The sequence below is a fragment of the Amblyomma americanum genome, chromosome 1, assembly GCF_052857255.1.
Source record: "Amblyomma americanum isolate KBUSLIRL-KWMA chromosome 1, ASM5285725v1, whole genome shotgun sequence".
In the NCBI taxonomy this organism is placed as follows: Eukaryota; Metazoa; Arthropoda; class Arachnida; order Ixodida; family Ixodidae; genus Amblyomma; species Amblyomma americanum.
Window position 1 is genome coordinate 241,238,940 of NC_135497.1, and position 24,690 is coordinate 241,263,629.

Below are 24,690 nucleotides of genomic sequence, written 5' to 3' on the forward strand. Positions count from 1 at the left end.
GCTACTTATCTTTCTTTTTCACGGGAATTGTAGTACTCCATTTTATACATAGCAGGCAATGCTGCCAAAGCTAGCATGCCTGTTGGCGCAAGATAAGTCCTTGCCCAAAAAGCATTTTGCCATGTAACCAAAATGAACACAGGCATTTTTCGTTGTGACAAACCTTAAGTGCCGTGACTGGCAAACTTCTGGACCTCGTTTTGCGTCTTGCCACATTTTCATCCTGTGACTCAAGACTTTACGAAGTAAGAATGACATGTGGTGGTATGACATGCGGCTGGTAGGCCGAATTGCTCCGACTCCATCTGCACCAAAAAAGTAGTTCACACATAATGAAAATGATAGCCAGAAGGCCCAAACATTGAGTGCCTCACAGCTTGGGCCATGATTCTCAATGCTAACACTTCGTTTTATACCGCTGTTTGTTTTCGTACAAACACTCGCCGAAGCTTCGAGAAAAACAAATGATGTATGGCAGATTAGTATGGCTTGGCGGCCAAACTACTTGCATAGCTTCTGCAGCATTGGCTGCTATGTGTGAAATGGAGTATAGATCTCGAAGGGAAACAGTGCAAAACTACACAGAGGACACAGAAAGGTAACACAAAACACAGGAGTAGATAACTGATAACCTTCCATGACTCTCATTGCTTTGCAGCTAGAGCTATGCATAAAGCAAAGCAGTATCGGTGCCACATTTTTGATTGCATGTTTTCTTCTTTATAATGATGCATAAGACATTAATTTACATGGATCACCACATGATATTTCTCTGTGATGGCTAAATAATTTATAACTGCATTTGCTCTCTCATGCTGATTAGTTTCAATGGCCGAAAGATGGCTGGGATGTAAAAGTTTGGTATAGGTCACGTGAGGCACGAAAGAACTGTGATTCGCTGCTTCGTTGTTTTAATACACTACTGCTCTTAACATTGCACTACAGAGCATTCTGGAAAACTGCGTTTTTTTATTTTATTTAGTTTTTTGGATTTGCATGAATGAATAGCGTAAAATGCGTGTAAGGGCCGCACTTTTTTTTTATAGCTAAATAATTTATAACTGCATTTGTTCTCTCATGCTGATTAGTTTCAGCGGCTGAAAGATGGCTGGGATGTAAAAGTTTGGTATAGGTCACGTGAGGCACGAAAGAACTGTGATTTGCTGCTTCGTTGTTTTAATACACTACTGCTCTTAACGTTGCACTAAAGAGCATTCTGGAAAACTACGTTTTTTTTTCTTTTATTTAGTTTTTTGGGGTTTGCACGAATCAATAGCGTAAAACGCGTGTAAGGGCCGCACTTTTTTTTTTTTTTCCAGGTTCGAGAGCCAATTTTTGGAGTGCGACCCATGCACGCGATGTGCGAAAACAATTTTTTTTTTAAGTAAAAGCACATTAATAAGGAAATGAGTGGCATTTATTCTGCGTTCATTCGTCACTCGCAGAGTATTCTCACTCCGAGCTGGTGCTGTACTCTGGTGCGTGCTCACCCACAAGAAGTCGCGCAGCATGTCCACTGTCAACACGTAGCCATTATTCCGCACTTCCATCACTGAGCACAGCAGCTCTTCTTCTAGTTCGGGAAACTTGCACAGCTTGCCTCGAAAAGCACACTTTTTGCAGCTTGTGTTTCTCAATGCATCCTTTTGGTTGAGCCATCGTCGGGCACACTTCTCGGTCACGTTTAATTTCCTGCCCGCTGCACGCTTGCCGTGTTCGATAGCAAACTCCCAGCCATGTAGCTATATTAAGGTGCTTGCCAATCATGCTAAAACTGCAGTGCTCAGCGGCAGTACGCGAAAGCCACAACTACGGTGAACTGACACTACAACTCCCGTGCCTTTGCTTTGACATTCACAGAAGGCTGTAGCTGGTGATACTGATGACAATATGGATAACGGTAGCTTGCAGCGGAGGAAAAAGTTGACAATGATGATGATGAGCTGTGGCCTCAGGTGCCATTTGTGGGCGGCACCTGGAAGCTCCTGTGCGCTAGCATCGCCTCCGTGATCAAACGCACCATTGCTCGCAGCCAGAGCTGATCGCGGAGGCTACGGCGCGTGCATTTCGAAGGCCATTCCCGCTTGGGCCGTGGAAAGTTTGGGTGCGGCCCATACACGGATATTATTTTTTTAATATTTCCTTTGGGAAAATGCAGACAATGTAGCCACAAGTAAAGGCTACGCAAATAAAAATACCTGAGGACTCTCTGCTTTCACGAGACTGCTGCTGCAGGGTGATGTGCCCCACCACCTGCTCCAGCAGAAGCACACGCTTCGCTTCTTTCCTTGTGATGCATCAGTGATCACGGTTCCTTGTTCTCGAATGCCCCGTGTCTGCCCCACTCCCCAGTTTTGCAACCCCGCTGCATCCATGGGTCTATACTTATCGTGTGATCTGTGGGATGCCATTGCGTTAGGTTGCAAGTGTTCGGTTCATGAGAAAACCACACATTTTCAAAGATCACTTCACGTATTACTACGTATTACTCCACCAATGGCAGAGCGGCAAGCTGCCATGCGACTGACTGAATGGCACTCCTTGCATTAATTGTTTTTGAACTGAGCAGACAGTATGAGGAGTCAGCTTATGCAAGGAGTGCCTTTCACCGACCGTGATCACCGGGTATTTTTATTTCTGTGGACTTAATTTGCGGCTATGTTGTCTGCAACTTAAACTTTTTATTCATGGCAACCCGCCCCCCCCCCCCCCCCCCAAAAAAAAAAAAAATATGATATGGAAAAGCAAAAACGACTCTCTTTAGTGCACCTTTAAGCCAGCCTGCCTCAAGAGCCAATATAATAGCAAACGACGAATCAGCGATTATTTTGCAGTTTTTTAGATTCCTCATATAACCTGTACTGAACTTTGATGTACAGCCATCGTTTGGCTATTGAAACCGAAACAACATGAGACAACAAATTCAGTTACGTTTATGCAGTCAGCGCAGGTGAATACTTCGTTGAGATCCATGTGTACTAAAGTCTTATTCATCATTAGAAAGACGAAACTATGCAGCTAAAGCTACGTGTCCATACTCCTTTAAGAGTCACCTCAGATTTACGCCACCAGAAGAGAGGGAAGTAGAGTGCCTACATCTGGCACTGTTCCATGTATAAATCAGAAAACAGTGTGATTTGTGGGGCTGAGAGGACCACAGTCTCCGCAGGCCTGAAAAATTAGAATTGTGTGGATATCAAGTTCTCATTTACGAAGTGAATCAAATATTTTCGAATAGTTTTGAATATCAGTAATTTACACTAAAAATAAACTCTTTTCTACGAAGTGCAGCAATGAAGAGAAACGGATGTATTTCAAATTTTGTTTTCACCCATCATAAGCATGTTTTAGTACATCTGTAATGCCTTTCAGGCTTTAAATAAGGGAGGGGGGAATTATGTGGTAGTAGCAGGAGTTACCTTGTAGGTTAGCTAATACCCTGCTTGCAGTCCTTTTAACAACATTGTTCTGTGAGTAAAGCCAAATATGACATTCTTGACTTAATACTTAATTGCCAAAGGAGCTTACTGAATGCTGAATGCTGCTTCGTCACTTCTCCAGTGACAAAGTATTTGGCTGTCAGGTGGCCAGGTACTTCCTTACTGTAGGAGTGACATCAGCGGTCGATGATTGGAGATGCACAGCGCAGGGTAATACTGCCAAAATGCAACACGATAGCTCATGCAATGGATACACATGTGGCAACTTGGGCCACTGCGTGAGCAGGACCATTCTTTTCACACTTGCTAGTGCACCTGAATGCAATGCAGTAGCTGTGTAACGCTGCTCCAAACACAGCGTTCACGGCAGCATCTAACCCGCATAGCTCTCGCACATTTGTTTCGCAAGCTCCATGGTGGGCCCAAACACTCACAAACTAAAGGCACGAAAATGAAACCACGCCACGTGTTTGGCATGGTTTCGTTACCCCGTGCAGGCCACGGTGTACCTTGCATGGTTGAGCGGGCTGGCTTCAGTGTTCATATTTCTCTCATAAACTTTCTTCTTGCCTTGTGTGGCCTAAGAGACGCAGTTTTTTAACGAAAATTGTAAAAGATGAATGTGGTCATCGGGAAACTACCACAGAAACACACACGGGACACAGCTTTGCCCGTTCCGTTATCTCTTATTGTTTCTTATCGTCGGGATCGAAAATGAGAAGATCATTGGCGCCCGTTCGCTTTAGTAGCATGTTCATAGCTGTTTGTTGACTGCATCATGGTATGCCACAGTGGCTTGCCGCGTAGTGATGCACTTCGTTCCTGACCCGTGAGCGAGCAACGGCCGTGCAGTGGCTGCGCCGTGGCGACTCTCAGTGGCAATAAGCATGTTGGCTTTATGCAAGACAACATTATTGGTAATGCATGTGCACTTTTTCCACGTGCTAGCGGTTAATTCTGCGAGGAAATAGCAAGTTAAGTGGTCCTGACATGGTCTACCAACAAATTGTGCTTTTTTACATTGCAGCTACTAGCCACGATGTTGTTATGTGTACTTAAGAAGTAGGGTTCTACGCACGCATTTGAGCTAGAAATTGTTATGTGGAGTTATCGGCCATATTGAATATTGAAGCAGCCTGTGTGACGTCATAAACCAACAGCACCGCCGTCTGCTGCAAAACTGCCCTGTGCATGGTCAGGGCGGAGCAGAGAGCACGCGCCTACTAGAGTGCAGCCCTGGCTGGCACATTGTGGTGTAGTTGTCAAGGCCAGGAAGAAGCTAGACAGAAAAGGGAAAAACACAGGCCTTTGTTGCCTTTGTCGCCCTCCAACTTACCCCCTTCACCCCACCGCACCCCAAGCCGGAACAACGAACAATTCGCTCCCCTGTGCTCACTACACGCAGCCATTCAGTTACGAGCAAGCATGTGACTGTCAGTTTATGTCATCACAAACCATGAGCACACCAGTATTGCCTGATTGCCACACGGTTCAGGAGAACTTTTAAAGATTTACTACTAGTTACGCTTTCACCAGATGCAACCATCCATTGAACTCTGTTTTAAATCCTTTCAGCTTGAAAAAGCAAGGCCTGTGCACCTATAATATGGCTTGGTACTGCAGCACCTTGCCACCACTTTTACCAGCATGATGCCAAGCTAGCATAGGTGAACTTCCTGCACTAGTCCATCCACTTGGTTAAATTGTGTGGATCCATTCTTGTGGGGCCCTCCTTAACACTGGAAGCATATTCTGGACTTGCTTCTGAAACTCCTTTGGGAGATAGGTCAACGAATGTGCTTTTGGTCCTGCCGTACTCTCCCATTCAAGCTTAGTCCACAGTTTCTCTTCTACTCTGATTTTGGTTGTATATTTCATAAGGTGTACTAAAAACAATTTCTATCCTTATGTAAAACACATGGCACACATACATGTTTAAAAAGTTCAGACTAATGAGAGTGGCAAACGGCAACTATAATTTGTAATGTGCTTGTGTGTTTCTGCAGCTACACTGTTGAGAATGCCTACTTGGAAGAGAAGGAAGACACATGTGTGACTATAGCAGAGTTAGCTGAGAACATTGGACCAGCCTTTGCTCCTTACCTGGAGAAGTGCTTCACTGAAGTGCTTCCAATGGCCAGTCACCCAGCAGGTGACATCCGGAAAGCAGCACTGTCTTGCATGGGCCAGCTGACAGTGGTGCTGTTCAAGAGTGCCACTGACGCTAGTGGTGGTGGCAGCGTCACCATTGCTGGTGAGTTCGCTTTCCAGGCTCCTGCAAGGCATTTAACCATTCACGCCCGTGCTTCAACAGATGATGTTTGTCTGTACATGGACATATGACTACCTACTTTTCAGGCATGCATTTAGCCAGTTCGAATGGGCACATTAGCTTTGGCAGCATCGCATGCTATTTATGAAACTCTGTGTAGTAAATTTGAAAGCTAGATCATATACTAGTGTAATGTTAATGTTAATTACGGCACCATATTGAATGGGGTGCTTTAATTTTCCTTGGCATTACAGTCACATTATCTTGCCTTTGGCATAGGCAGGAGTTTATGAACTTGCTTACTAGATTAGCTTTTTATCCCAGCAACCACTAAGATTGGATGACTAAGCTGTCCAGCAGTTGAACCACATTGTGGAGGAGCATCGGTGCATAGTGTTGTGTAGACGTGGCAGCGCTGGTGTTAACAGTAATTTTTGTTGTGCGGGTGAAAGCCAGGACCACATAAAGGTGTGCCAGGCTGGCGTAATTTGACCATCACTGGTGTTATGCTGACAAGTTGTGTTGTGGTTTGTTGCGACAAAAGGCACACAGGGAGAAGTGACACAAGTCTCACAAGTTTATGGCAGACTAACGGTTGTGAAAGCAATGGGCAGTGGCTGTGGTGCAGGAAAAGTGGACCGTTTTGGCAGCACATTGGCTTTGCAGCTAGCATTTAATTTCTGGAAAACTGATCAATTCGTTTACAGTTGTTTAACCCACATGATTGCCCTTGAGCCGTGCTGTGAAGGGTGTAAAAATAGAGGTCTGCAACTCATCTATGTTTTGGTATGGCCTGTATAAAAGAAAGTTAGGTGCAATATTTTGTTTGTGTAAAGTGCGATCCTAAGTTGTTGAATACAAGGGTGTCCAGTCGCCCAAAATATATTGCGAGTTTCATCTCTTCTTACAAAAAAAAATGGTTAAAAAGCTCCTGCCTGTCACCTTCAGTACGCAGCACAGGAAGCAAAGCGGCTCAATATCAGTGGCATTAAACTGTTTGCACTCGTCTTTTTGGTGGTGTCGAGCTGTATTCATCTGTTACTTCGTCAAAAGTGAGAAGTTGCTGCTCAGTGCAGCTTTCCTTCTGCCTGAGTACCAGTTACTTGTTTTCTCATTTCTCTCAATGAGGTTATATAGTGGATGTAGCTGAAGCTTATTGAAACATGTTTCCACTGTGTGCAGGCCGGGCCAGTATTACAAGTACAGTAAGGCCTCAATAATTCAAACTCGGAAAAATTTAAATCCCGGATAATTTGAAAAATTTATCGGTCCCGTAATTTCTAATATAAATTTGACCAGATAATTCGAAGCGGCGGTGCGTACCAGCCAGGTTAATTCGAAGGCCTGAGGTGCTTTGCAGTGATGTCCGATCCTGATTTTGCGGTAAGCCAGTGAAGTGAGGGTGCCTCGGAGCTGCAAGATGGTGCTGCAGAGCAATGCCGATTAGTAATGCCGGTGCTCGATATGCGAGGCGCCCCAGCCCCAGTACTGTCAGCACAAAAAGCAGTCAGTAGAGCTTGCAGAACGCCGGAGCACGCGCCTGCAGAGAAAACATGCTTCACTGCAATGCAGGTGTGAATACCTGCTTCAAAGCAACGTGCTCTCAGCGCTTTGCCAAGGCATGGCTGGACTGGAGGCAGTGGTGCACACACTAGCTGCTCCTCTCTAGCTTGGCCGTGGTCAAGGCAGCACATAGCGGAGGTGCTGGTGTCAAAGCACCTCCCATCCCTGACAGCACCAGTGCGTGTCGCGCGACACGACCATGCTTGCTACATGCTTGTGACGGGTTCACTGTGTGCACTGGCAGCCTGCGCCATTTCTTTGGGTAGTGTGCCATGGTTAGTCCTAAAGTTCGGGGTCAAACCATACGCGGAGCCAACCTATTTGCAGGGTCTAAGGTAGTTTTGTTCGAGCGCCAGGTAGCACGCGTCCTGCGCTGGTGCCCGTTCCCAGCATAACGCATGGGTCTCCATGCCTCAAAAAAAGTTCATTCTTATGTGAATCGGTTCTGCTGAAGGAAATTCGAATTGCGTATGGTCGCTTCTTTGGATGAGTGGTAGGTAGCACCAAGAACAGACTTCTGATTCTGAAAATCTCCAGGGTGTGTGTCGTGATGGAATTCAAAACTACGGGACTATTTGCCCAGCATGAAAGTGTGGAAACAGGGTGGAAGCCTCCTTTTTCGCTTTTGATCTCCATTGGCTTCACAATGCTGTGCTTGTGATAGCATCATTACACGTTTGTTGGTTTGAGTTGCGCACACGCCACGATGCCATCCCGCAGGAAAACTACAACTACAAAAAATGCAGCAGCTGGACAGAGCACATGGGGCGGGGATGTGGGGGTGGATGAGTCGACTCATATTAATGCGATAGCGTTAAGGACCTCGTATCACAGAAAATCCAGCGTCATCGTTGGCGTTGCTGACTGGGAGCGAATAATCCACGAAAAATCCCCTGAGGAGAAACCTAGGGGCCAGGTGGGCTACCTGGGTCACGTAACCTTGTGGCGCCATCACGACCTGCCCACTGGATTATGAGCAAACTGCACACTGTAGCAGGTGGCAGTTAAATTAATGATTGGTCACCACTGCACCAGGAGTGGTATGAGGACTCCCAGGGATCTGTGAATGTTAAGTAGAGAAGGACCAATTCTGCTTTTATGGGCATTAACCCATTGAGCTATTGTGTCCCAACCCTAGGGCGAAGTGAAGGTGCCTCTCCAATTTTTTGGGGGGTCAACTTCCTTTTTGCCAGAATGGACTATGTGCTGGATGATAGACTTTTACTCAGCAGTGTACAGTAATCTCAAAGTTCATCCAGTAAAGGTAGCCCGTTTTCACAGCGAAATTTTTTTACCCGAGTCCATTTATTTTGTTGTGGTCGGTTAATTCGAATATTTTTCGCGATCCCAATGACATTGAACTAACGAGGCTTTACTGGGTGGTTCCACGCAAGATCAAACATAGGGTGGCCAGTTGACCTCTTAAACTTATTTGTAACTTTTATATATTGTTGCCGGATAACTGGACAGAAGCCATCCACAATTGGTTTCGTCCCCAAAAAGTGTTTTGAAGCACACGAAATCATTAATAACGGAGAAGTGGAGTTGACGCTTACGTAGTCTGCTGTTTTGGCCAACTTTGGTTAGGAATTACATAAAATATATTAAAGTTAGGTACCTGAAAATTGTTTGAGTAAATATACGGATGTTTTTATTTGCATCTGCTCATTTGACTTGTTTTTTATGCAATCTCCAAGTTTCATTGCTGAAATCTACCAGAAAAAATTCCCAAAAAATCATTTTATCGACTACGGTAGTGCTCAAAATGGTCGAAAAATGGGCATTTTCTGAGCCCAGTTATCTTAGCGGCGCTGTCTTTGGCTTGCCGGAAAGGTTGTTTCTTCACTTTCAAAACTGCTTCCTACACTCAATTCTATGCACAGAACCAAACGAACACACAAAATAACAAAAGTTCTAAAGTATCATCGCATGGCTGTCTGCATCTGCTTTGGTCTCTTCAGCGGTTGCCCCTAGCAAACAGCAGGTTTTGTGCAAGAGCTAGTGTCACTCTGTCTTCTCTTGCACTCGCTAGCTATGCTTTCTCATCGCACATTATATTATTCTTGGTTTGGACTTCAGTGACACTCAAGACTTCGTTAACCGACACCCCTTTGAAAAGAGGTACAAGATGATTCATTGTTACGGCAGCTGCAAGCTAAAGCTGCCAACGGCAAAAAATGGTAAGAAGACCTCTCTGCAGGCTACTACGAGTAAATTTACTGCACAGGGCATTATCCGAGCACTTCAGGTTCTGCTGGTAGTCTGTGGAAAGTGGCTTGATCAGCGATAAAAACCACGCGGCGGACGCAGCGAATTCAGCTCTGGTGCCCTCTGGAGAAGCAGAATAGGTGCTCAACTTTGATTGCCTTTTTCTTTTTTAAAAACTGCTTTTCGGGCTGTTGCCCACCTTGTGAAGCTAATTTCTTCATGTCTGTTTGGTTTATTTTGACCCTGCATGTTTTGTTGCACTCCCTGTACCACATCAGTACAATGACAGTCTTATTTTTTGAGGTTGATGAATTGTGAATTCTCAGTATGATATTTTGTTCACAGTCTACATATGTCTACGACCACTGCACTACCATAAAAGATCGGTAGATACTTCTGAACTGTGTCTTAACTGCAGAACACATACTATTCTGCTCAATATGAACTGCTGCACACAAGATGTGACAGCTCTTAATAACTTTAAAGAGGGCCACAATGCATATCAGTGCCATAAAAATAGGTGGCACATTCTGTTGCGTTCAATATAGCCTGCGACGCGTCCAATGCGAGCCAACAAGTTTCCATTTAATGGCAAATAAAAGCCCCATGTCAAAGAGCACCCGACTAGCACAATTATTCATTGTTGTTTGTTGTTTGCATTGGCAGCTAACTGCAGATTTCTAACACCATTTTGTTTGCACTGCTTCGAGAGTTGAGCTCCTATCACATTTTGTGCGTTGCAGTTAATACTCAGCACTGTGGTGCGTGTTCTAAAGTGAAGACACAGGTCAGCAGGTATCTACTGAGGAGGCTGGTTGCTGATTTCAAAAAAATTTTTTCTCGCCTTAAACAAAATTTACTCGAATTAAAATTTCTACATTACAAACAACGAATTTGGTGTGCATTGTGAGCCATCTCAAGTATTTTTATGTGGAGTGCATTGATTCTTAATTTAGGTCTGAATCTCAGAAAAAAAAGTCACTTTTTGTGCACTTTGGAATACATTTTTTTTTTTTTTAAAGTACTCTATTTAACAATTCACATTCATTTTTTTGCATAAGCTACAGCAACAAGTGAAAAGAGAATAAAATTATTGTCAATGAAACTCTAGCAACGTTTATATAAAAACATTTTTAAACACCACATTTTTGGTTTTTTACTGAACCAAGAAAACGCGGAAATTACTGCAGGGCTTCGTTAATGAAGTCAGATGAAGGAGCAAAGCAAGTGAAATATTCTAAAATAAAATTTGTCATTGTACCCTGTTTCACACTTGATTTGACAATTTTTAACTGCAACCATTTTTTGCTTCTTTGCGGAAACTTCAAGAGCACTCACGTGTGCAAAACTTTTTTTCCAGAAAAATACGTCGCTGACACTTCATTAACGTAATCACCAACTAGCCCATTTGTTTTTTTTTTTTTTTTTTTCAAAAGAATCGGCGGGGATTGCTTTTGCGGACTGGTGGTCGTTTCGTGTGGAGTGAGCCTTTACAATCTGCTTAAGGGCGCATGCAGCTTTCAACACCAGCTTTCTTATTTGTTGATGGATTTGGATGAAAAATTTTTTGCATGTTTGTAGTGCTTCTAAATTTAACTGCACAAAATTTCGACATTATATGTGAAGAGAATTATTTCTACAATTTTTTTTCCTTGTACATATTGTGGAAAGCCTGTAGATTAACTAAACAATGCTAGAAGGCTGCTTCAGTCTTCACTGAAGTTCTGAATGTATACTACGGGTCATGACAGTCCTATATTTTAGTGCGCTAGCACTTATAGTGGCCATTCCCAACATTTAGCTGTTGTGTGTTTGTGTGTTTGTCTGTCTATCTGTTTGAAGCCTCTTTTGTGGCAGGTGAGGAACCTGCCCACCGCATCAGGGGGCAGCACAATTAATTGTGAGAGGCTACTGGCGAAGAGCAACCTAGCCCTCAACCCAAGTCCCACCGATGGCTGCACCTGCCATAGAAGGGCAGTGGCGCATCGCTTGACTGCTGCACCACTGCGCCAGGGCGTCGGGAGTGGTAGGAAGACTCCCAGGGATCTATGAATGTAGAGAATGACCAATTCCACATATATGGATGTTAACCCATTATCTCTATCCAACAATCACCATTCGTGAACACTGGACCTGAACACCGTAACCGCAGTGAAAACTAAACAGCTAGCACACCTAGTCTGCATTTGGTCTAACTGCGCAAATTGACCTTTTTTTTTTCTTTTCCAAAACAGAATTTTGGTTATAATTTTTTTGTGGTAGTTGCTGTAAACATATGTAGACTTGAAAATTCATCAACCTCAAAAAATAAGATTGTCATTGCACTTGATGTGGTTTAGGGAGTACTACAAAACAAATGAGGTCAAAATAGACCAAACAGTCATGAAGAAATCAGCGTCACAAGGTGAGCAACAGGTACCAGAGAAATAGTTCTGAGAATTGACATTCAAACTTGAGCACCATGTTTACTTCTCCGGAGAGCACCAGGGTTGTAGCCCTTGGTGCCATGTTGAATGCATCATTGCTTGACTGTCTGGCCTTTCACCTGGTGCACTTTTGATGTCTCCTTTCTCCGCGAGGCATACTTTTCAGTTGCTTATAGTACATTGCTGCATGATAGCAATGGCACCCGAAGCACTCGGCTACACTTCCATGACTTCTGCCGTGCCGTTTCCCATTGCCAGTCAAGCCACTTTCTGCAGATGCGCTACCAGGGGAGCCTGAAGTGCTTGGATATGTGTCTATGACATTGTGTGCAATAAGTTCACTCACTGTAGCCCGCAGAGAGGTCTTCTTACCATTCTTGGTTGTTGGCGGCTTTTGCTTGCGGCTGCCAATACAATACGCTGTGCTGTATTTTTTTCCTAAGGGGTGTTTAGTCACCAAAGTCTTGAGTATCGTTGAAGGCCAAACCCAAAATAATATAGTGCAAGATGAACAAGCATAGCTAGCCGAGCGCAAGAGTAGGTGCTGTGCCATCAGCTCCTGCGCATTGCTAGGGTCATTTGCTGCAGAGACCAATGCCGACACAGACAGTCACATGCTATGTTTCTTTCTTCATGTAGAGTCGAGCTGAGGCACCATTTTTGAACATGAAGAAACAAGCTTTCCACTGAACAATGGTTGTGTGGGAGAACATCAGAACACGAGTACTTCAGAATGCTTTGTAAACTGCAGTTATGATGGAAGTAGGAGCCTGTGCTCATGATCAGGAAATAGCAACCTTTTATTCCCTTATTTAATAGTATGCTGCTTGCTGTGCTTTATCATTGGTAGCAACATGTAAAATGGAGTGTTAATTTGTTGCCAGCGGTACCGCATACAGGTTTCACAGTGTGAGCATTTAGCGAGACCTTAATGCTCCTCGTTTCTTTTCTCAGCCTTCAGCTACACACAGTGATGTTACATGACCAATCGTATGGAATTGTACCTTTCCTGCTGGCACGGTGCCTAAGACATACGCCAGCAAACTTTCAAACTAGAGGCTGACTTTACAACTGCAGCACCTTCATTTTAGTAAGGAATAAATGGAAGTACTGTCAGGTTTTATTGCATGGCAGATGCAGCCTATATTTATAAGCAACAGCTGCTCGCTATTTCTTCGCTCACTTTGTAAGCTACTTAGGAACCAGTGGTTGTGTGGGAGAACATCAGAACACGAGTACTTCAGAATGCTTTGTAAATTGCAGTTATGATGGAAGTAGGAGCCTGTGCTCATGATCATTGTATGGGTTAGAAGAAAAAAAAAATGCTAGTGTCATGCATGTGTTTGATATGAGCCTTCCAGTAACCTGCAAGATGAAAATTATAATGTAAGATTTCTGCACTTTCTGACTGCAACCTTTCTTATTTCAGATGTGTCTAAAGCAACTGGCATGCTTATTCCTAAGCTGGTGGAAGTTAGCCGTACTGAACAAGAACGAGAGGTTGTCCTTGCTGCCTTGGAGACATTGACTCTTCTTATCAATGAACTTAAAATTGCTGCATTTGAGAATCCAAAGCACATTAATGACATTGTCAGCTTAGTTAAGGATGCCTTTAATGACAAGGTGCGTTGTTTTTCTTCATTTTCCTTTCTTTTTTTTTTTTCAGTGTTCTCTTGGGAGGGGCTCACATTTTCACCAATGTGTGTTACATAAAATCTAAGTTTCAAACTTATTTTTTTAATAGTATTCTCGTATGGGTGATATTCTCATGTTATTTGCTTATTTACATATATCAGTATTCAGTTTTTTCTGAGAGAGCCAGAAATATTCTACTGCTCATTTTTACTAATGCATGTTGTTATTAAGTGCATGGCCTATGTCATAATGTGCTCAAATTGTGGTTTGGCACTGGTAAAGTAGAAATTATGGTCTATGCGTTTCTTTCCCCTCAGCTTGCATCCCAGGATGCTGACAGCGACGGAGAGGATGCAGAAGAGCAAGATGAGGCTGAGTATGATGGCTTGCTTGTCCAGATGGCTGGAGAGCTCGTTCCAACCCTGGCCAAGGCACTCCCAGCAGAGCAATTCGCTCCTTACTTGGCAGGATTGTTGCCTTTCTTTTTTGGCAAGTTGGTGAGTGTATGTCTGTGCAAAGAGAAATGTGCTGAATGTGCGGTAGTACTATGTGGACTGTATGAAAAGTATTCTACCTGCTTGGGAAGAGGCTAGCTGTGGTACAAAAGTGAATCTTCTTCCTCCAAAAAGACGGCTCATTCTCACAATGCTTGGAAGGCTTCATCTAGCTGTGAGGCTTTACACACACTGGGCAGGTACAAATGTCAGTCAGAATGACAGGCCTTTGCACTGAGGGTCAATTGATGAACCCTGACATGCAAAACTGCCTTTCCTGCTAAGAATGAATGCCCATGACTGATATTTTTACATAATCACTGTGTTCTTTTATTTCAATCAAAATAGCCCTAAAGGGAGAAATTTTGATACTAGTGACTTTATTATATCAGGCTTGGGTAAGTAATGCAGTCTTAAGTGTTGTGCCTGTGTGCGTGTGGGCACTTGTGCTTGCAGTGTGTATGTGCGCGTGCGTGCATGCATATGATGCACAAACTACGAAATAGAGAAGCTTTATTACAGAAAAGAAAAGCACTTACAAGTTGTGTCTAGGCCATGTGTGTTCATTGAAAAATCCCACTGAGCCATCAATTTTGCTCTTTCTAATGTGTGTTTGTGTTGAACTTTAATTATACATTTTCAGCAGGGGTGTGAGGTATTCAAAATTTCCAACATAAATCGAATATGTTTGATAGTCTGTTCATATTTGGTTCAGGAAATTAATACTAATTGAGAATTTCCGAATATTTGAAAATTTTCAGCTATTCACCAGCGATTAAATACCACGCTGACTCTCATACATTCGACCAAAGCAAAACCATAATATCTGGACAAATTATCCGGAGATCGGGTTTATAACTTTCGTAAATCGGCCTATGGGTAATCCAGGCATTTCAATTCCTTGAAATCCGAATTGATGAGGTTTTACTAGCAATCATGTTGTAGTTAATTGCCTGCCGTGTCAGTTTATGTATTTTATTTTGTTACTCGCTTTGTATGAACACTTTGCAGATTGCATGCCGTTATGCTGTCTAATCAAGTAGTATACATATCTGTACACATCATATTTTTTAATGCGAAGGCATTTCTTGTCTCATGAGTGGCATGTATAGGACCTGTCTGCAGAGTGTGTACACACGAAAATGACCATTCGAAATAAGAAATTCGCCAGGATTGTGGTTCGAACCCAGGACCTCTATGTGTCAGGCGAACACACAAGGCATATACACCACAAAAGGTCGTTGATTCAAGCGTGTTAGAGGGGCACGAAATGAACTTGTTGTGGTATGTACGACGTTAAAGTATGTTGGGGATGTGTACTGATGTTAGACAACGATGACTTGCAAAAAAAAAGTTGTTGACACACAGCCCAATGGTCATGTGAAAAGTGTCATGTGACAATGATGACTTGCAAAAAAAAGGTTGCTGATGTTCAAACGCAAATGCTTTCGCACTTCTCCAATGCAGCAGACTGCAGTGCTCTACAATTTTTTATATGATGCTGAGTCAGTCAAGTTATGTTTTGTTTATTTGAGTTGTAAAGACCATACACTATTTAGAAAAAAAATGAAAGCAACAACATTTGCTTGTGTATATTTTTCTGAAATTTTTTTTCATACTGAATATATATTCAGTTCGATGTTTTAAGCTGTTTCCTCGTGTTCATGTTAGAAAATTTCAATATTCATACACCCCTGTTTAGAAGTTAATTAACTGAAAAAATAATTAAATTATTATGAAGTAAAAATATGCCTCTTTACCTTAGGTGACCATGTACAATGCTTAAAGCCTCTAATTTTCTGTGATTTGAGAATGAAGAAGTTGCAATATTCTTTAAGAAAAATGAAATACATAAAACGAATAGGAAACTTCATCAATGAAGTCTTGTATGGTGGGCTCCAAATGCATATTTTCATTAAAATTGAAGGTGGTGGTTGCAGTTTAGCATTATGTGTGGCTTGGCATTATCCCTTCACTTCAGGAATTGCACATGTTTGACTTAGTGATCCCAGAACATTTGAATTGTCTGTATGATAGTGTTTGGTGGCCAATCATGTTTCGTAGCGTGGCGACCATGCTTGCACCCTGATGGCCCAAGGTTTAGAGAAGTTATCTTTTTCTCATTCTCACAGCTCAAGAGCCACTTGGGTGAGCCCACTGTAGGTATCTCAAAGAGAAGTGAAAAAAAAAAAACACTATTTTCGTATCTTGGTTTCAATTATAATAGAAGTGCGAACCCCTCCTGTAGTCATTAAAGGCAATTGTGGCAATGGTGATTTGAAGACATCACTTGTCGTGGGTGTGGTTGTGGTTGTGGCTTCCGCTTTCATATCATCTGTAGGCTTGCAGGAGAATGCTTGGGACAGCCAGAATTTGTGCTTGCACACATTACAGTCATACTGAAATTCGTAACAGCCGTGGTCATATAACTGAGGTTTTATTGTATTTTGTGGAACAAAAGGTTGGCTCTATTGGTAATAATGTACTGTATGAATACACTGGTTTCACTGTTCCCCTCACGCTGGTAAGATAGCTTGTACTGGCCAGCTGGCGGTAATTTGAGGGACAGGCAAAGTCACAAACTACTTCTGCCTTGTTTTGACTCTAATTCTAAAGTTGTCAGTGGTGCCTTTGGTCAAGTAAGCATGGTTGATTTTCAGTGGCCAAGTGAGTGCAGTGCCTTTCATATTGGGTGGCCATTGTAACCTTGATGTGTGCGTTAGGCTTGTATTCGTGCTTGTGTGGTGATGAGGCTCTCAGGGGTTCCAGGAATCACTGAAAATCATTCTTTGTTTCACAGAAAAAGCAAAACAGCACTTCAGACAAGTCGTATGCCGTGGGCACTCTAGCCGAAGTGGCCCAAGGCTTGGGACAAGCTGGTATCGGCCCATTCTGCAAACCACTTCTTTCGGTTTTCCTTGCTGGCATGCGAGATCGAGACAGTGAAGTGCGCAGCAATGCTGTGTTTGGCCTTGGCGTCCTCATTCAAAACGCACCCGACATTTTAGCACCGTATCCTTTAAAGCACCTTTTCAAGTGTTATATGGGGAATGTAGTAATGCATTCTCGGCCTCCACATCACACATTCCAGGTGTGGTAAAAAGGCTTGAGATTATGTGTTCACCCATTTGTTTTTCGCTGCATGTATCCTGTGCTAGCTGTTGAGCAGTGCCACGTGCTGGTTCAACGTATGCTGAACATAGCATAATGCTGCCATCTGTTCACCGTACGTTGAATAGTTGGCAGCATAATGGTCAGTTAAATGTTTGTGCAGTCTGTGGCATTAGCATCAGTTTTGATCATGGAAGGCTCAAGTGAACTCATCTAAATGACACTTTGCTAGCTGCTCAACTTTCACATTTATAGGCAGAGGATCAGAAGTGCTTTGAAGCTGTACAGTAATGCCTAGTTTGTGCAGTAAAGATAGCCACATTAAGAGATGTTTTAGAGCTGTGGAAAAAGGAAAGGACAAAGGTCAGAGAAGAAAATGAGCATACAAGTAATAACAGGCAGATAGCTAAACAGTGTTGTGTCAAGCTAGAGTCAGAAGCAAGAAGCGTCATAGAAGGTGTCACCACACTACATTCTGCATTGGTAGGCTGTAGCAGTTTGTAGGCGTGCTTTTTTTTTTTCTGTTGGTAGCACATTGTATTACTGTACAGGACACTTGGACTGCATACCCCACAACTATGTCACCAGCTGGCATTATTTGAGAGCTATTGCTCTTTAAGGCAAAGAAAATGAGCAACAGTATAGAATCATTTTGTGAATACAGCACCTAACGGTCAGCTTTTTAGCACGAGTTTCACGATGCCACCGCTGCTGCTGAGTATGCCAGTAGTTGTCTATGATGGGCATAAGCTGCCATTAAGGCTAGTATCACAGATATGAAAAGCTTATTTGTCTCATGGCTGGGATACTTTTATTTGTAAGTACAGTTGCTCTCATAATGATACAAATTTTTGGTTAGAGGAGTTGGTATTAGGGCCTTTTACTTTGTTTATTGCAGTAAAGTAAAACACTTGGTTTGTTCTTTCAAGTACAACCTATCGAAGTATGCGACAGTGTGTGTACATATTAAGAACTCAGTTCTTCAAAGCTTGCTGTTTGATACCACACCAAGGCTAGACTTGGCGTTGGCTGCTATTAGTTGCGAAATAGAGGTGAGGATGCAAGGACTACCAGCATCTGGCACCTGGGGGGACAGTGACAATGCTCGGTAAGCATGATGGGATTTGTCTACTTTGACATTGAGTTGGAGGGTTCTTATGGATGTACACTAGAGAGCAGTGCAGGAAATATTCCACCAGTGCATTTTATAGTCATTCATGTTTTGTGCTGCTTACATTGTGACAGTAGACTTGTTTATTAGCCGCCACGGTGGCTAAATGGTTATGTCTCCTTGCTGCTGACCCGAAGGATGCGGGTTCAATCTTGGCCGCGGCAGTCGAATTTCGATCGAGGTGAAATTCTAGAGGGCCATGTACTGTGCGATGTCAGTGCACGTTAAAGAACCCCAGGTGGTCGAAATTTCCGGAGCCCTTCACTACGGTGTGCCTCATAGCCTGAGTCGCTTTGTGACGTTAAACCCCCATAAACCAAACCAGACTTGTTTATTTCATCTTGAATTACAGTAGACTCCTTTTAAGGCGAACTTGAAGGGACCAGAAAATTTGTTCGTCTTATCAGAAGTTCCTCTTAACAGAAGTGCCCCTAAAATAGGTGTGTGAACATGCTAGGTGTGTCCAGGTGTATGTTACATTAAAAAAAAGAATTAAACAACAGCCTTTCAGAGAGAGGATAATTAATTGCAAATAGAGCATTTTTTTCACTGTGCAAGAAGTGAGCTAAAGACTAGGGGGGTGAAGCATGCTCACGAAGCATGCTGCTTGAAAATTGAATTGGTCTATTTTTTTTTTGGGGGGGGGGGGGGGGGGGGGGGGTCGTTTCTTTTTTCTCACTGTACCCCACAGTGGCTCCTATTTGTGTATTTCTTTTCATTGTTGCTTTCTATTCTGCTCAGAGCGCTTCGAAGGTGCTCAGCACGGTAGCCATGCATTTCTTACCTTGCTCCTTCTGCAGCATAGCTGTTGCCAAATGCCACGAGCAGGCACAATAAATGCCTTTCCGTACGTTGCAGGCATATGATATGCACGGCGCTGATATATGGGCTACTATGCACTATGATAACACGTGTTGCAACAATGCGTCTGTTAAAAGTGCGGTCCCGAAGTTTTTAAGCCCCAAGTCAGCAACCGGACACACTTTGAGCATACACACCTTTCAGTTTGTGGGAGGCAATGCATGGTACATGAAACAAGGTTTTACTGTAATCTCTTTAAGGATCCAAAAAGCTTTTTGTTCACCCACTTGAGTACTACAGGTTTAGATCTAGAGCCCACCGTTTCTGATGTGTTTCATTGCAAATGTGAGCCTCTTCGAAGAGCTTTGGTCTCCGTTATGCTGAAACATGTCCTGAACACGAGCTCTAGCGAGTATCCGTCACTGCTGGGAGCCCTGTCTTCAATGCTTGCACGTGAGGACAATAGGCACGCCAAGGACAACATATGTGGGGCAGTCGCAAGGCTCATCCTGGTTGGTGCTAACTCTGTGCCCATGGACCAGGTGAATTGTGGCGACACTTTTTCTTGTACCAGAAAGTCATGCCTAAAACAGTAGTGCTTGTAAATTACTAATTTTTTGCGAGCTCGGTATTTTGCGAGTGCTCAATTCAAGATGCAGAAGTGATCCATTAGAACTCCCTTTGCCCAAATTATTCATGGCAACAATTTTTTTGCAAGGTCTGTTTGATTAGCGAAAAACGTGAAAATGAAGTCGTTTGTATTTATTTAAGAATTATGTGAGCAGGGAGTGCACAAACTTTACAGTTGCCTTCAATGGCTGCTACTCGTTTACAGGTGTTTCCAGTGCTGCTTCAGCAGCTTCCCCTGGAGGAAGACTTTGAAGAGAATGTGAGCGTTTTTCAGTGCATCTGCTACCTGTATGGATGCAAGCATCAAGAGGTACAGACATTTTTAATGTTGAAAACAAACTGCCAGTTATTGTAAAGTACTGCACACTTTTTTCCTTTGTCTTCTTGCATGTTCAGTTGTAATGGCTGAGCTAGAAGCATCTTGGCATCTAATTTATCCGCAACTTGTGTATAAATTACGAATAGCCTAAAATGGTCTAACCTGCCATTGTATTGAGTTGTTCATTCAGGTAATGTTTGTTACTGCTGTGCCTTTCACAGTAGTGGCATGACCTAACTACCACCAGATATTGCCATGTATAAGTCAACTTCTCCAACTCGCTGCCATCGCTGGCCAAAAAAATGTTTACCTTTAATGTAAACTGATTCCCCCCCCCCCGGTCCATGCAACTTTAGCAAGACACACAAAAATAAATTATGCATGTGTAAATATACTCTTTGATAAGTAGTTCTTCGTGATTCCATCATTGCCTTTCCTTCATCGACGTTTTGCACTGCCACAAATTTTTCCTTGGGTAATTTGGCAGTGTACTTTCCTTGGGATGGCATCACGGTGCACACACAGCTCAAAGCAGCAGACACATACGATCATACACAACCCCAGCACCAGTAGCTGAAGGCAAATTGAGATCAAAGGCAACAAAATGGCACAGCTTCCACACCTTCCGAACTCGCATGTGGCCCAGTTGACAAGCCTGGTAAGCAGCAACGCTAGGTAACTGCATACAGTCTTGTAGTTTCCGACTTTTGGCGCAGCGCACCACCTACATAACCAAGCCAGTTAAATGGTGCGCATTTCAAAATTTCCTTCTATGTACTGATTTGCATAGGAATTGGCTTTTTTTTTTTCAACACATGACACTTTATGCATCCTGGTGGAAACAGGCACCGGCAAGGAGTGTATACTACTTGCAGGTCAGCTGAGCTTACCTTAGACTCCACAAATAGGTCAACTATGCTCATAGGTTTATCCCCCCCATCCCCGATTTCAAATTCTTTTTTTTTTTTTAAGGTCAACTTATGCATACCAAAACATGGTACGAAGCCTGTAGATCTGTAAAGTTGTCATCTGAAACCGTAGCCACAAATTGTCCACAAAAACAAAAGGTGACTGTTTGTATGGGTGATAGTTAAAAGTTTGTTCTAAAAGGTTTTAATTTGTTCCATTTGTTGCAGCTCATTAAAAATCTTCCTTCCATTCTACGGCTGATCCTGCGGGTCATTGGCACTGACCAAGTCAATGCAGGTCTGTTCTTTCATGTTCAGTGTTTACCTCAAACTCTCAGCATCCAGAATATTAAACTTTACACTCTGGCCTTTGCAGTCCATGCTCATTTAGCATTCCTTTATTTTATTTTATTTTTTACAGCAACACCCTCACTGTTCTTCATGCTCAGTGCTCCTGTACTTATAGAGCCTGCGAATTCCAATTTAGATTTGTTGTCCTTTTTTTTTTAAGCACTGATAGCCTAGCCGTCACTGGATCTCTACACCACATACCTTTGTAGAGAGAGAGAGAGACTCCTTAATGAAGAAACAGAGAATTTAGCCGGCGTTTCAATATCGCTGGCATGCGTAGGGAGGGGAATTTGGGAGATAAAGACTGAAAGAGAGCAGCGTGGAAGAGGTGGAAAAAAAAACGAAGATAAAATGCAGCCATGAAATGGGTACTAAGGATGCAGTGGCGAGTATTGATGTAACCTATGGAATGATGGAGTGCATAGTCCGACGAATGGGCTGACAAAGTTCACTGCAAGAAGAATGCATGAAGGTAACCTGCAAGTGAATTTAGAGCTTATCGAGATGTCCAATGTCTTTTAAATAGCATTCTGCACCACTAGTAACATCGGGCTTGAAGCAGTGGTGCAGCGAGGAGCCTGTTTGAAAGGGATCTGAGATATTAAGATCACCACAATGTAGAGAATTAGCACAGGTCAATACTAATTTGTTGCTGGCATTATACTCCATTTCATACATGTGCAACGCTGTGAACGGTGCGGTAGTAGTCTGGACGGGAAAATAAAGGGAGGCGTGTTACTCCGTGCTTGTTCTATGACCGAATGGTCTAAGGCATGAGAAAGGTACAGTGTGACATCAGCAGTAAGAGTCCATTTGATTAAGTTCGTGACAAATGTGCCATGTAGTAAGCCTGCAGACAAAGGATTCACTATGTTTCGCTCACCACAAGGAATGTACTACTTTTTGGTCGCGGATGCAGGCAGCGCAAACAAGTGCGCTAGCTTTGAAAGCATTGCACCTGTTGTATGAAACGGAGTATAGTCGTCCTACACTGTAATCTACACTGTAATCTAGATGTGTCGCAAAGAATGCATTGTGACATCGACCAAGTTACTACAGCAGTGTTAAAGGTAAAGGCAAGGAGTGAAGCCATTTTTGCAGTGTCTGTCGCAAATTTGCTGGAGGGAAAGGCTAAACAGTTAAAACTGCTGATCCTTCATTTGTTGTCATTCCAGCTCTTGAAGCAGGCTAGCTTAAACATTCTAGTGATTTAAAACTACGTGCCAGCGATTATATTGCAGTTTATTTCTTGCTTCACACGACCTAATCACTGTCAAGGTGTCGCTGCCACTGTTTGGTTGATAAAATTAAAACAGCATCAAGAAGAAATTCAGTTATAAATTATTTTGTGGTTGTAGACAATTACCACATGGTGAACTATGTATTCTAGTGTCTAATGCATCATTTGAAAGAACAAAGCATGCAACCAAAATTAGGTGTCTACGGTCATTTGCTTCAATTTCTGTGTTGTGCACTGCTGCAAACTGTACTGGAGAACTGTGACCTTGTTGGGCCTTACCACTTTTGTCTCTGAAAGAAAAGAAAAGCTCAGTCTCGGTCTCAAACTTTTCAGTCAACTGGACTTTTGCAAAGTCTCTTCCAAAACCCCATTTTATCCTATGTAAACGTCTTTCAGTTGAAATAATTTCCGTGCACGCTCAGCAAACATATCGGGAATTATTAAGTTACTGCTTTCTTGTCAGATTGCGTTATTCCGCAAAAATTTGGACACTAAAATTCTGAAGCAGTTCAGTTTGTGAAACTTTGCAGTGCCATACTTTCACTTCCCAAAGTTTGGGATTCCCTATCTGGTTTAGTTTTATTTAGCTACACAGCTGATTTGCAGTTTGAGCAGTTGCTAAATGTAGTGGCCAGTGCACTTGCCTTAATGATTCTAACTTGTGCTTTATTTTAACTGACACTTTGGTCCTGTCAACATTGTGTATTAGGGGAGCCTAATCAGGCCTCCCTAATTCGAATTCTGCATAATTTGAAGGGATTTTTGTTCCACTTCGAGTTCAAATTATTGAATTCATCTGTAACAGTAATGTGAACCAACTGACTTAATCAGCGCCTGAAGGCATTTAGCACGATTGTACTTGTTCTTACTCCTTTCAGTGGATACATAAAGAGCATATTAACTCATTTTAATATGATTATAATGAATATATGAACTAAAACCTAGCTGTGGGAGCTTAACAGACTGTTTTCCTGGAGCAAGAAGACCTCTGGATCTGAAATTGATTTCATTTGTTCCATTTGCAGACACAAGGGCAAGCCTGGTTCTTCTGCTAAAGTCTATGAGTTCGGAGATCCCAAATGAAGTACAACAGGTCCTGCAGGCGTGCACACCCCAGGAGAGAGAGACATTTAATGCTGTTTTATCAGGCTCTTAATTTAAAGTGTGGTTTCATAAACGAACTTAAAGGATTTCATGTTTGAAATTTTGCTGTCAAAGGACAATAAATATGTAATCTTCTAGAGTTTTTTGTGCCTTTTTTGTGCAGTACAGTCAAACCTCGTTACAATGAACACAGATATTACAAATTATTGGCTATATCGAACTGTTATATTTTAAACAAACAAATGCATTTCTTACTCCATATACAGAACGCGGTTTACCATAAAATGGATATATCGAACTGCTGAGCGCCAGTGTGGGCCCGGTCCGATGGAAGGCGGCATGCTTTTCCTCACTACACGGTGGTGAAAACGGCGACAGCTTTCACCCTGGCATCCGATTTTTTACGTGACACCGCTGTAGTGCAAGAAAGCCACCGTATATGGCATTTAATCTGCCATCGCTGTGATGCAATGCGGTGAAACCAGCTTAACTAGCGTTTTCTGCTCGTTTTTTTTTTGCGGCCTCCGTGATCGCAGCGAGTGGCTTCGAAATGGTGCTAAAATTACAGACAAAATCTCTCCCAGTTGCCATTCTTTCACTGGTTAAATTTAGCTTCTGCATCACGAGTTTTTGGCGAAATATAGTATTACAAATTTCGGCTATATCGAACTATTTTACGATTTTTACCGGTTCGTTATAACGAGATTTCGCTTACATCTGCTACTAGATGCGCTAGAAGCGGAATATAAAGCACCACAAGCCTGTGCCAGTCTTCACTGAAGTTACCTGCCTTCCTAATAGTCTGTTCAGGAAGTTGAGTGATAAAATACAAAACGTTTTAAAACAAGGAGCAGCCTTTTAGTGCAGCTAAACACTTGAAGATTAGTGTGTTTAGAAATTTTACAAGGCATCCAAGCAGGACTTGGGATTATGAGAACGCTGAGTATACCGTATACACTTGTGTAAGGGCCTTCTTTTTTCTAAATTGTGACGGGTGGGGCCCTTTCACGAGAGCGG

General features: G+C 42.8%; 1 protein-coding gene across 1 annotated transcript in view; it reads left to right on the top strand.

Moving 5' to 3' along the window:
- Nucleotides 1-23,814, top strand: part of LOC144114825 (importin-4-like) — a 123,396-nt gene extending 99,582 nt beyond the window's left edge. The window contains exons 21-28 of the mRNA XM_077648809.1: nt 5,447-5,694; nt 13,339-13,532; nt 13,862-14,041; nt 16,839-17,050; nt 19,531-19,663; nt 19,957-20,061; nt 21,207-21,276; nt 23,595-23,814. Of these exons, the coding sequence (XP_077504935.1) occupies nt 5,447-5,694; nt 13,339-13,532; nt 13,862-14,041; nt 16,839-17,050; nt 19,531-19,663; nt 19,957-20,061; nt 21,207-21,276; nt 23,595-23,725 (1,273 nt within the window). The 3' untranslated portion in view covers nt 23,726-23,814. The remainder of the gene's footprint in view (nt 1-5,446; nt 5,695-13,338; nt 13,533-13,861; nt 14,042-16,838; nt 17,051-19,530; nt 19,664-19,956; nt 20,062-21,206; nt 21,277-23,594) is intronic.
- Nucleotides 23,815-24,690: the final 876 nt, after the last annotated feature.